The sequence below is a fragment of the Neomonachus schauinslandi genome, chromosome 11, assembly GCF_002201575.2.
Source record: "Neomonachus schauinslandi chromosome 11, ASM220157v2, whole genome shotgun sequence".
In the NCBI taxonomy this organism is placed as follows: Eukaryota; Metazoa; Chordata; class Mammalia; order Carnivora; family Phocidae; genus Neomonachus; species Neomonachus schauinslandi.
Window position 1 is genome coordinate 50,051,371 of NC_058413.1, and position 13,481 is coordinate 50,064,851.

At 37.5% G+C, this 13,481-nt stretch overlaps 1 protein-coding gene across 1 annotated transcript; it reads left to right on the forward strand.

Moving 5' to 3' along the window:
• The first annotated feature begins 3,342 nt into the window (after positions 1–3,342).
• Positions 3,343–5,063, forward strand: LOC110576502 (olfactory receptor 56A4-like). Its single transcript, XM_021685690.1, is given in 3 exon segments — positions 3,343–3,446; positions 3,448–3,589; positions 4,368–5,063. Coding segments are annotated over 3 exon segments (942 nt in total).
• Positions 5,064–13,481: the final 8,418 nt, after the last annotated feature.

The window sequence follows — 13,481 nt, forward strand, 5'->3', positions numbered from 1 at the left end:
TTAAAAGTTCCGATTTTGTGCTCCGTGGTTCTATCACTTGCCAGAAGTGGCCGCCGGAGGCCCCTCCCCCGCCGTCTATCCTCCCGAATATCGCCTCGGATTCACTTCTCCGCATGTCCTACCTTCCAGAAAGTGGTCGCTTTTCTGATGAGAGAGTTGTTGCTCTTCTTTTCTTCGATCTCCTGTTGAGTTTGTAGGTGTTCAGAATGGTTTGATCCCTATCCAACTGAATTCCTGAGAGGAGACGAAATCCAGGTCTCCTACTCCTCCGCCATCTTGCCTACATTTTCTAATTCATCATTATAATCACTTCATCATTATAAGATGTCCTTCATTATCTCTGGTAATGCGTCCAGCTTTTATGTTTGCATTAATCAGATTAGTATAGCTACTGACATTCTCCTGATTGGTATTTTAATGATATGTTTTTCCCATTCTTTTGTTTTCATTCTGAGTGTTTATATTTAAAATGTGTCTTTTGTAAGTGACATGAATATATTCAATGCATTAGTCCTTTCCTTGGAATACTTGGTCTATTTACATAAATAGAATTGCTGATTGCTTTGTAGCTACCATCTTTTTTTTTTTTTTCTTAAAGATTTTATTTATTTATTTTGACAGAGAGAGAGAGAGACAGCGAGAGAGGGAACACAAGCGGGGGGAACGGGAGAGGGAGAAACACGCTTCCCTTGGAGCAGGGAGCCCAATGTGGGGCTTGATCCCAGGACCCTGGGATAATGACCTGAGCTGAAGGCAGATACTTAATGACTGAGCCAGCCAGGCACCCCTATAGCTACCATCTTATTATTTGTATATTACCTCACATTTTAATTTCCTTCTTCTACTTTCTTGTCTTATTTTGGATTAATGAAATTTTTATGCAGTCTTTTTCGGTGTTATTTTGTTGATAATCCTGGAATAAAAACTGATATTCTTGACTTACTGCAGTCTATTTAAATATACTGTTTGGAGTGTTCAGGATTCCACCTCGTTGTTTTCCTTTAAGTGACATATTTACCCTGTGTGAAGATATTTCTAAAACTTAATATAAATTAATGATGAAATAAGTCATCATAAAGTACTTATTTTAAGAACTATTTTTCTAGAATGCAGTTAATATATAAGATGAAGTCATTTCATAAGTCTGTTGACATTTGTCTTCCTAAAGGGTCTTTTAACTACATCTTCCAATTCCCTGAGTGATATTCCTTTCTGTTACATCTCAGTTTATGTAACTCTCAGACACCTCCTAAGAAACTATGAGCTAATCACTGCTTTCACTTCCTGTGAGTATAAATACAGAAATCTCTTTTTAACATTAGAAATGTGTGTGCATCTGCAGGGAGGCAGGAACCCATGGGAGCAGGATGCCCCAACCAGATCTTCATATTTCCAGCCACAGGAGAGTGGTGGCTGTTATAGGGACAACATCCTCTTAAAGTTATCCAGGGGCCAAAGTCACAATACTCTGGTTTCTCTTCAGACCATATAAATCTTTCCCATTCCACCAAAGCTGGATGGTCAAACTGCCATTTGGAGCAGACTTTCTCTGCAAGTATTTTTGGGAACAGTACATTGGAAAGCCAAGCATAACTGATACTTCAGTGAGCTGTCCACACCATCACACTGAGTCCATCACAGCTCCCACACATATCCCCTCTCATTCTCAGTGTCCACTTTTTTTGTTTGTTTGTTTAAGGTTTCATTCTTTCCCAACTGATACTTTGAGTTTGGTCTTCAACTTAATTCACTGTTTATTTAGAAGAATGTTATTGTGCCCTCAGATGTTAGTATGTGAAGACTCTGAAGATCACCCATGTCAGAAGAGCATGAGCACATTAGGGTGTGGGTCAGCTCAGCTCTGTCTCTGAATATTAGAGGCATATTTTAAGTGTCTGGATTTATGCCAACTGCCACAAAGAAAAATGATGCATACCTTGTTCTTGCCCTTAATGAACTTTGGTCCTCCTAGGAAAGGTGGCTAAGAACCACAGATACAGGCAGAGAGATAAAACCATGAGAAAGGAACCTATAGAATTCCCAGAGTGTCCTTGGGAGGAAGATAACTTTCAGATTAGACCAGAGATTGGCCAGAATTGTGCTCAAATAAGTAAGAAGCAGCCAATGTGATGTTGAAGCTGAGCAGAGCTGAGACTAGGGCTGGCTGAACTGAGGTGGCAGTCTTGGATTAGGGTTAGCTTAAGTCAGTGATTAGGTCAATTATGACAGGTGGGTGTAGCTTTGTCATTCTTTGTCATCGAGAAGATACTTGAAGAGAACTGAAGTTCCAGTCTGTGCAGCATCCTGTCCTGGGGGCATATTTCAGTATTCCTTTAGTTCCTTTAGTTCTTCTCTTGTTCTAGAAGCCTCATGTCCTTATTTTTTTCCTCTACCCAGGAAATACAGTGTTTTTCATTTTATTATTTTAAGTTGCTTACCAAATACAGATGCAGATAAGATACTTGCAAGAAAGATGCTAGTAAGATATCTTTTGTATTTATTATTTTCACCTCTAGGCTTTACCACTAATTTTTTCCCCCATTCTGCTTTGTTCAGCTTTTTAGTGAGTGTTAAGCAAGACTGCTGGTGGTTCACATTACAGCAGGATATGGAGATGCTAACTTAAAAGAGTCAAGGGTATTATGATGCTTTCAACAATCTGTCAGTTTCATATATCTGACTTGTACTTATTGAGTGCCTATGATGTCAGCAGATGCATGAGGTGCTTTTCTCTGTGCTATAATACAAAGACAAGATTCCATTGCTGACAGATGGAGCACTGATTTTTTGGGAGACAAATAGGAAATATCATTTGTGTAAGAGAGTTTTATTAATGTTTTAATAACAGCATGATCAGGATATTTAAGGATCATAGAGAAACAATGGAAACAGGAGGCATCTACCTATGGATCCAGAAAGAGTAACAGGAAAAAACATTCCTAAGAGCTTAACTCTTGGTCCAGATAGAATGGGACAAGCAGAAGTTAGTTATTTGAGGGCAGGAGAGTTGATGCTAGGAGAAGGAAATGACAGGTTAAAAACACAGGTGAGACAAAGTGCAAAGCATGTTCTATCAGTGGCTGGGTCCATGTGTAGAGTTGGAATATACTTGTGAAGGGAGTTATTCTTTATTCATAAATTATGAGTGCTAAGGACATTGTTTTAACAAAGAATAACTTGTACAATTTAAGTTGTAGACAGATTTTATGTCAGCAGAACTGTAGAGAAACTTGACAGCCTAGAACAGAGGCAGGTACATCAGTTAGGAGGTTACTAATGAAGCAGTCAAACCCTGAATTCATGTCTTTTCTTCCAGCCAGTTTCAGGCCCACCTGCCAAGTCATGGTACTATTTCTCAACAACACAGGCACTCAGGTGACTGAATTCCTGATGATCTGCTTCCCAGGAATGCAGGACACACAGCACTGGCTATCTTGTCCTGGCTCCCCTCCTGGTTTTGGCCCTTGGTGCTAACTTTATGTTGTTACTCACCATCCAGCAGGAGACATCTCTGCATGAACCCATCTACTACCTGCTTGCCATCCTCTCCATGCTGGATATCATCCTCTGCCTCACTGTCATCCCTAAGGTCAGACCCCCTCTAGATTCACTTCCAGGCACTCAGTCATCTTTCTCTGAATAGTATTGTTTTGCTACTGTAAATCCTCCTACCCCTGAAGGCAAATCTTCAGTGAGCTGTCCACACCATCACACTGAGTCCATCACAGCTCCCACACATGTCCCCTCTCATTCTCAGTGTCCACTTTTTTTTTGCTTGTTTGTTTAAGGTTTCATTCTTTCCCAACTGACAGGCCCTCTTTCAATGTCTGAGTCAGTGATATGCCAAGTTCTGACCTTCTTTTTACTTCTAGGGAGAGATTCTTCTTGATTCGAATTACCCCACCTTTACATCCAAGAGCTCTAGAATTTACTTTCTAAAATGTAACTGGATGTATGTTTACATCATATGCTGAGATAAGAATCATAATTGGAAGAGGTTTCTTATGTGTATAGAGAGATTGGAGGGTATCCAAATATAAGTATTAGACTTACTGAGTTCTGATGTTCTTGTGATGCATTTAGGTGGACAGATGTGTTCAGCTGGAATTTGGGTAAGAACTCTTGAGGTTGACCAAGAGAAGACAGCCTAGAAATAAATACTTTTAAACAAAAGGCATGGTCTATAGATGGAGAGAAAAGGGTATAAATCTTGTTCTAATTGGGATGCACATAGAAGATACTTGAGATCTGGGATTTTAGTGCTGTGGCTTGGGGATATAGATGGTTGAAACCATTGGGGGTTTCCCCAAGGTTAGGTACCCTAGGGTGGGAATGGATGCAGTTTTTGAGAATAATGATTCTGGCAGGTCCTGCTCATCTTCTGGTTCAACATGAAGACCATCAGCTTTGCAGGCTGCTTTCTGCAGATGTTCATCATTAATACATTCCTTCCCATGGAGTCCTCCACCTTCCTGGTCATGGCGTATGACTGCTATGTGGCCATTTGCCATCCTCTACGCTACCCATCCATCATCACTGAAAAATTTGTCATTTATGCAGCCATCTTCATTGTTTTCCGCAATTTGCTGACCACACTACCTACACCAGTTCTGGCTGCCAGGCTCAACTACTGTGCCAGCAATGTGCTGGAGAACTGTATCTGTGCCAACATTTCTGTAGCAAAGCTCTCCTGTGGGGATATTCACCTAAATAAGCTCTACCAGTTTGTGAGTGTTTGGTGTCTACTGGGTTCTGACCTGGTGCTCATCTTGTTATCCTACTGCTTTATCTTGAGGACTGTTATGCATCTGCAGTCAGGAGGTGCAGCCACCAAAGCCTTGAGTACTTGTGGTTCCCATCTCATTCTTATACTTTTCTTCTATACATTGCTGTTAGTATTTATCTTCACAAACAAGGCAAGAAAGAAGGTGCCTTCAGAGGTACCCATTCTTCTCAATGTCTTACACCACCTCATCCCACCAGCCCTGAACCCCATTGTTTATGGAGTACGAACCCAGGAAATCAAGCAAGGGATTATCAAGATACTCAAGTACCAGTTCTGAGAGATATGAGTCAAAGACCAGGGATTATGGAAGTTTGTTTTAGTGTTGGTTTCATCTGAATGCCATTTACATACATGATGCTACCCTTATCTTGAACTTAAACCTTCTCCAGCCACTATCACAATATTTACCCTCACTAACTCCTCCTCAAATCCTCATTGAACACATGTTTGGGCATCCATTGCCTTTTTATTCTAACCCCTTGCCATCATGATCCTTCAATTACTCACTCATTAAATGATTATTTAATACCTCCCACATGCTTCTCAGTCTTTACATTCTGAGTGCCTGTCACATTTAATTCATAGGACAAGGATGAGACAGCATTTTAAATAGAACATGGGAAATATGGGTAGGGTCAGGGGAACCAGTGATGAAGTATTTTAAATAATCTAGGTGAAAAGTTGGATTAAGTTGATGAGTAAAAATTAAAGTTATGGGTCACAAGATTTGCTGAGACTTCATATGTAGGGTATAAAAGATGGAGAGGAGTAAAGCATGACTCCAGGGCTTTTTTCAAAAAGTTAAAATTTTTTTTTTAAATTTAAATTCAATTTAGGTAACATACAGTGTATTATTAGTTTTAGGGGTAGAATTTAGTGATTCATCAGTTACATATAACACTGATGCTCATTACATCCAGTGCCCTCCTTAATGCCCATCACCCAATTACCCCATCTACCCACCCACCTCCCCTCCAGCAACCCTGTTTGTTTCCTATAATTAAGAGTCTCTTATGGTTTGCCTCACTCTCTGTTTTTATCCTATTTTATTTTTCCTATCCTTTCCCTATGTTCATCTGTTTTGTTTATTAAATTCCACTTATGAGTGAAATTATATGGTATTTGTCTTTCTCTGACTTATTTCATTTAGCATAATACCCTCTAGTTCCATCCACATCATTGTAAATGTCAAGATTTCATTCTTTCTGATGGCTGAGTAATATTCCATTGTATATCTATACCACATCTTTTTTTTTTTTAAAGATTTTTATTTATTTGAGAGAGAGACAGTGAAAGAGAGATAATGGGGGGGGGGCAAAGGGAGAGGGTGGAAGCAGACACCCTGTTGAGCAGGAGCCTGACATGAAGCTAGATCCCAGGATCCTGGGATCATGACCTGAGCTGAAGGTAGACACTTAACCAACTGAGCCACCCAGGCACCCCTATACCACATCTTCTTTATCCATTCATCTGTTAATGGACATCTGGGTTCTTTCCATATTTTTTGAAGTTTTAATTTAAATTCCAGTTAGTTAACATGCAGTGTAGGATTAGTTTCAGGTATACAATATACCGATTCAACACTTTCACACAATACCCGGTGCTCATCACAACAAATATACTCCTTAATCTCCATCACCTATTTAACCCATCCTCCCACCCCCTCCATTCCTGTAACTATCAGTTTGTTCTCTATAGTTAAGAGTCAATATCTCCAAGACTTTTTGCAAGAGTAGTTGGAAAGTCAGAATTGCCATTAACTGAGAAGCCAGTTTTATATGTGATATTAGAAGTTTGGCTTTGGACACTTAACTCTATTTCCATATCAAACTCCTACAAATGACTATACTTTTAAAATGACTATTAAATATCCAAATGGAGAAGTAAAAGTTAGCAACTGGACATATGGCACTGTTCAGGGACCAAATCTAAGCTAGAGACAGAAGTTTGAGTCATCAGAGTATATAGGTGGTATTTAATCCCATTTAGATGTGTGATATGAATTATGTCAATGAATTATCCACTTATTCCTATCATTTTCTTCAAGAAATTTGTTCAGATGTTAGGTACTCTGGATCCATACTTGTTTGCCACTCCCCAAAGACGATAATCTCATTAAGGTCAGGAACTGTTTAATTTTTCTTTGTATCTAGCACTTAGTAGGTCCTTTTTCCATTAATGAATAATTTTGACTCTCAAAACTTTTGGTCTCACTATGTGTATCTGGATTATGGAGTCTTGATCCAAAAATAGTACTATTTGTTGATGAAATTTTATATGCTGGTTTTAGTAAACATTAAAAGTTATATCATTTTTATAAGAAGAAAGGCATTCATTAACATAATTTAAGAGTAATGAGCTCCTTATATTCAAAATAGAGGATAGAACTTTAAAGTAGTATTTAAAAAGTTGCAAAAACATAAGCAGTAAGCTCCTTGACATCATCTTGGAAGTGATTTTTTTGGATGATACCAAAAGCAAAGGCAACAAAAGCAAAAATAAACTATTGGGACTACATCAAACTAAAAAGCTCTGCACAGCAAAGGAAATCATCAACAAAATGAAAAGGCAATCTATTAAATGGGAGAAAATATTTGCAAATCATATATCTGATCAGGGGTTAATATTCAAAATATATAACAAACTCATACAACTCAAAAGCAAAAAATAAAAAGAAAATCTGATTAAATAATGGACAAACGATCTAATAGACATTTTTCCAAAGAACACATACAGATGGCCAACAGGTACATGAAAAGGTGCTAACATCACTTATTATCAGGGAAATGCAAATCAAAACCACAATGAGATATTACATCACACCTGTTAGAATGGATATTATCAAAAAGATAAGAAGTAACAAGTATTAGCAAGGATGTGGAGAAAAAGGAACACTTGTGCATTTTTGGTGGAAATTTAAATTGGTTCAGCTCCTATGGAAAACAATATGGAGGTACCCCAACAAATTAAAAATAGAATTACATAACATAAAATAAAATTAAAATTCAAAAAAATAAATAAAAATAGAATTACCCAATGATCCATCAGTTCCACTTCTGGGCATTTATCAGAGGAAAATGAAGACACTAACTTGAAAAGATACATGCACTACCATGTTCATTGCAGCTATTTATTTATTTATTTATTTATTTATTTATTTATTTATTATTCAATAGACACCATGCCCAATGGGGGGCTTGAACTCATGACACTGAGATCAAGAGTTGTATGCTGTACTGACTGAGCCAGCCAGGCACCCCTACAGCATTATTTATAATAGCCAAGATATAGAAACAACCTAAATGTCCATCAATGGATAAATGGATAAAGAAAATGTGATACACACACACACACAATGGAATATTACTCAGCCAAATAAAACAAAGAATGAAATCTTGCCACCTGTGACAACATGGATGGACCTTAAGGGCATTATTCTAAGTGAAATAAGTCAGATAAAGACAAATACTGTATGATTTTACTTACATGTGAAATCTAAACAAACAACAAACAAAAATTCCTGAGCTTGTAGAAACAGAGAACAGATTGATAGTTGCCAGAGGTGGGGGGGTGAGAGGTGGGTGAAATTGGTGAAAGGGGTCAAAAGGTGTAAACTTTCAATTGTATAACAAATAAGTCATGGGAATGTATAGTTAATAAAACTGTATTGCATACTATTGTATGCTATGAGTGTAGATCTTAAAAGTTCTCATCATAAAAATCTTCTAACTATATATGGTGACAGATGTTAAGTAGACTTACTGTAGTGATCATTTCACAATATATACAATATCAAATCATTGTGTTGTACGCCTGAAACTAATATAATGTTATGTCAATAATACCTCAATAAAAACATAAATTAAATAAAGACATTCATACAGCAGGATGTTATTAAACATGTAGTCAATAGAAAGAAAGCTTGAAACCTCTCATTGGGCAGGCTGAAAGTGCCCTTGCCCCCACCACTCCAACTGAGATCCTGGAATCCCTGGTAAAGTGTATGGGGAAAGGTGATGGTTTTAGGTCTCCTTTATTTACAGCTACCCTAGCCAGATTTAATAATCTACTATTCAGCTCAGATCTGCCTCCAGTAGCATTCAATCTAGGAATAATGAGGATGAAATTATGCAATCAATCAATATTTGAAGAAGATCCTTAATGTTGAGCACCATTCCAATTAAACTTGCCCAAGATATAGTGTTCTCTCTGTTGTAGCATTCCATCTGTAGTATTATTATAATAATAGGGTCTAGCCTTTAAACTCTAACCTCTTCTCCTGTATGTCTCTGGTTTGTAGGATTGGGTCCCTGCTTTGGTTTTGATGTGAGTTCCCATTTACTAGTTCTGCATTGACCTCTAGTCCTTTGCTAAGTCTTGACTGATAGTCACCTTTTAATAGCCATTTGTTCTTTGTCACAAGTTCTGCTACTTGCAAATCTCCCCATTGGCCACTGCCCTGGGCTTCTCTGCCTTAGCCTCCCTATGGTTGTATCCCACCTACTTGCTAGGATATCCACTACCTCTTGGACTTCTACTTGTTCTCAGCTTCAGCCTCTTAGCTTACAGTTCCACCTGATTGGAACAGTGTTATAGGTTCAAATGATTAATTTATCAACATTCATAATCTCAGTTCAAAAATGACCTACACAGAGAATACCTTCTTAAATAATTACATCCAAAGTGGCCTCCTTCTCCTGTTTCAGGTCACTCTAACACATCATACCATCTTTTTTTTCTTTATAACACTTATTGCTTTCTGGAATGATTTATTTATTTAGAATCCTAAATATATGTCTGGCATATATCAGGTGTTGAATACATATTAGATAAAGGAATAAATCATCCCCAAATTTGTCATGCAGGGCCACTGTCATAGGCTATGAACATTCTGAAATATAGTCTTAAATCAATCTCCAGTGTCAGAATGTCCTCTGAGATATTTGTCCGATGCACCTACAAGTGATGGGGGAAGAGTCTGTGATTCCTAGTAATGTTAAATACCAACAAATCCTTCATTTGTCATTATCTAGATGGTTGCTCCATGGTTTAGACCGCTAGATTTCCTGTTTGTGTTTCATTTTGAATGTTCGATTATAAAGTTTTCTATATCTAATGTCTCCTCTAAAAACCTTAAAAAAATTTAAACTAGTCAACTTTAAATACTGGTTGTATAAAATTGTGAAAATCTGTTCAAGGCAAGATTTAAACTTAGATAAAGAAATATGGTGTGATTATTTCCTTTCTAATAAACTTTTAACATGAGCAAACACTGCTTATTCTAAGGCTAATATTCCTTATTATTCACTAATAAAACTGGTTAGGAATAACATTTTCCTGGATTTGTTTATGGCTCATCTTCAGTTTTAGTCCTGTCATTGCAGGATTTTGGGACTGTTTGACATACATAGAACTAATAAATAAGCCTTCCATTTTAATTTTTTATCCTGCATTCTGATATTTTATATTCTTTCTCATTATTTTCGCACAAAGACGTCATCATTTACCCTAATTCCCTGGCCTCCTTTTCTCTTTGTGGTAAAGCATAAATGAATGAGAGACATTTCATTTATTACTATGGCCATTTTTTTTAAAGTATGTTTTTTGTCCAATTAAGGCTTTTCCTATCAATTTTCCTGAATTTTACATCAGTGGCTGGAGAAAAACCTAATTCATATCACATACCTTGAATAGGATGCAGCCACTGTTGTTCTCTACATCTGTTTTTCACATACAACTTGGGCAAAAATTTTTTAAGAAAGTCAGAATTTCTCTTTACACATTTAAAAAATTATTAAGTAGACAAAAATAGAGTTTTTAATAATATAAAATATTTCAAAGATATGTTTTAAGTAGCAATAGCTTGTGATAAATTCCTGAGTTCTGGGGAACCATTTAAACAAAGTTTTATTCTGACATTGTATTGAAAAATCTGGGTTTCTGGGACACCTGGGTGGCTCAGTCAGTTAAGTGTCTGCCTTCAGCTCAAGTCATAATTCCAAGGTCCTGGGATCGAGCCCTATGTCAGGCTGCCTGTTCAGCAGGGAGTCTGCTTTTCCCTCTCTCTCTGCCCCTCCCCCTCTCACAGCTCATGCTCTCTCTCTCTTTCAAATAAATAAATAAAATCTTAGGGGCACCTGAGTGACTCAGTCATTAAGTGTCGCCTTCGACTGGGGTCATGATCCCAGGATCCTAGGATTGAGCCCCCCATCAGGCTCCCTCCTCTGCGGGAAGCCTGCTTCTCCCTCTCCCACTCCCCCTGCTTGTGTTCCTTCTCTCGCTGTCTCCCTCTGTCAAATAAATAAAAAATCTTAAAAAAAAATCTTAAAAAAAGGAAAAATCTGGGTTTGCTTTAAGGTAAGTTGATGTGAGTCTCAATTAGAAATGACTTTTGGATGATTGATAGACAGATGTTGGAAAATATGTACAGGTTGTAAGCATTATCTATTTCATAATAGTTGATAAAATTTGTTTTATTTTTTATTTTTAATTTTTTTTAGAGATTAGATGATACTTTATTTTTATTTTTTTATTATGTTATGTTAGTCACCATACAGTACATCATTAGTTTTTGATGTAGTGTTCCATGATTCATTGTTTGTGTATAACACCCAGTGCTCCATGCAGTACGTGCCCTCCTTAATAGCCATCACTGGGCTAATCCATCCCCTTACCCCCCTCCCCTCTAAAACCCTCAATTTGTTTCCCGGAGTCCAAAGTCTCTCATGGTTCATCTCCCCCTCCAATTCTCCCCCTTCATTTTTTCATTCCTTCTCCTCATGTCCTCCATGCTATTACTTATGTTCCACAAATAAGTGAAACCATATGATAACTGACTTTTTCTGCTTGACTTATTTCACTTAGCATAATCTCCTCCAGTTCCATCCATGTTGATACAAAAGTTGGGTATTCATCCTTCTCATGGCTGAGTAATATTCCATTGTATATATGGACCACATTTTTATCCACTTGTCTGTTGAAGGGCATCTCGGCTCTTTCCAATTTGGCTATTGTGGACATTGCTGCTATGAACATTGAGGTACATGTGCCGCTTCTTTTCACTACATCTGTGTCTTTGGGGTAAATACCCAGTAGTGCAATTGCTGGGTCATAGGGTAGCTCTATTTTTAACTTTTTGTGGAACCTCCACACTGTTTTCCAAAATGGCTGTACCAACTTGCATTCCCACCAACAGTGTAAGAGGGTTCCCCCTTTCTTCACAACTTCTCCAACATTTGTTGTTTCTTGCCTTGTCAATTTTTGCCATTCTAACTGGTGTAAGGTGGTATCTCAATGTGGTTTTGATTTGAATTTCCCTGATGGCCAATGATGATGAACATTTTTTCATGTGTCTGTTAGCCATTTGTATGTCTTCTTTGGAGAAGTGTATGTTCATGTCTTCTGCCCATTTTTTGACTTGATTATTTGTTTTTTGGGTGTTGAGTTTGAGAAGTTCTTTATAGATCTTGGATCTCAGCCCTTTCTCTGTAGTGTCATTTACAAGTATCTTCCCCCATTCCGTGGATTGCCTCTTTGTTTTGTTGATTGTTTCCTTTGCTGTGCAGAAGCTTTTTATTTTGATGAAGTCCCAAAAGTTCATTTTCACTTTTGTTCCCTTGCTTTTGGAGACATGTCTTGAAAGAAGTTGCTGTGGCCAATGTCAAAGAGGTTACTGCCTATGTTCTCCTCTAGGATTTTGATGGATTCCTGTCTCACATTGAGGTCTTTCATCCATTTAGAGTTTATCTTTGTGTATGGTATAAGAGAATGGCCGAGTTTCATTCTTCTGTATATAGCTGTCCAATTTTCCCAGCAGCATTTATTGAAGAGACTGTCTTTTTTCCATTGCATGTTTTTTCCTGCTTTGTCAAAGATTAGTTGACTATAGAGTTGAAGGTCCATATCTGGGCTCTCTATTCTGTTCCATTGATCTATGTGTCTGTGTTTGTGCCAGTACCATGCTGTCTTGGTGATCACTGCTTTGTAATATAGCTTGAAATTAGGTAATGTGATGCCCCCAGCTTTGTTTTTCTTTTTCAACATTTCCTTGATGATTCGGGGTCTTTTCTGATTCCATACAAATTTTAGGGTTGTTTGTTCCAGCACTTTGAAAAATGCCATTGGTATTTTGATCAGGATGGTGTTGAAAGTATAGATTGCTCTGGGCAGCATAGACATTTTAACAATGTTTATTCTTCCAATCCATGAGCATGGAATGTTTTTCCATCTTTTTCTGTTTTCTTCAATTCTTTCATAAGTGTTCTGTAGTTTCTAGAGTATAGATCCTTCACCTCTTTGGTTAGGTTTATTCCTAGGTATCTTATATGGTTTTTGGTGCTATTGTAAATGGAATCAATTTCCTTTTTTCTCTTTCTACAGTTGCATTGTTAGTGTATAGAAAAGCAATTGATTTCTGTGCATTGATTTTGTATCTTGCCACATTACTGAATTGCTGTAGGAGTTGTAGTAATTTGGGGGTGGAGTTTTTTGGGTTTTCCACATAAAGTATCACATTATCTATGAAGAGAGAGAGTTTGACTTCTTCTTTGCCAATTTGAATACCTTTTATTTCTTTTTGATTGTCTGATTGCTGTTGCTGGGACTTCTAGGACTATGTTGAACAATAGTGGCAAGAGTGGGCATCCTTGTCGTGTTCCTGATCTTTTTTTTTTTTTTTTTTTTTTTTAAAGTTTTT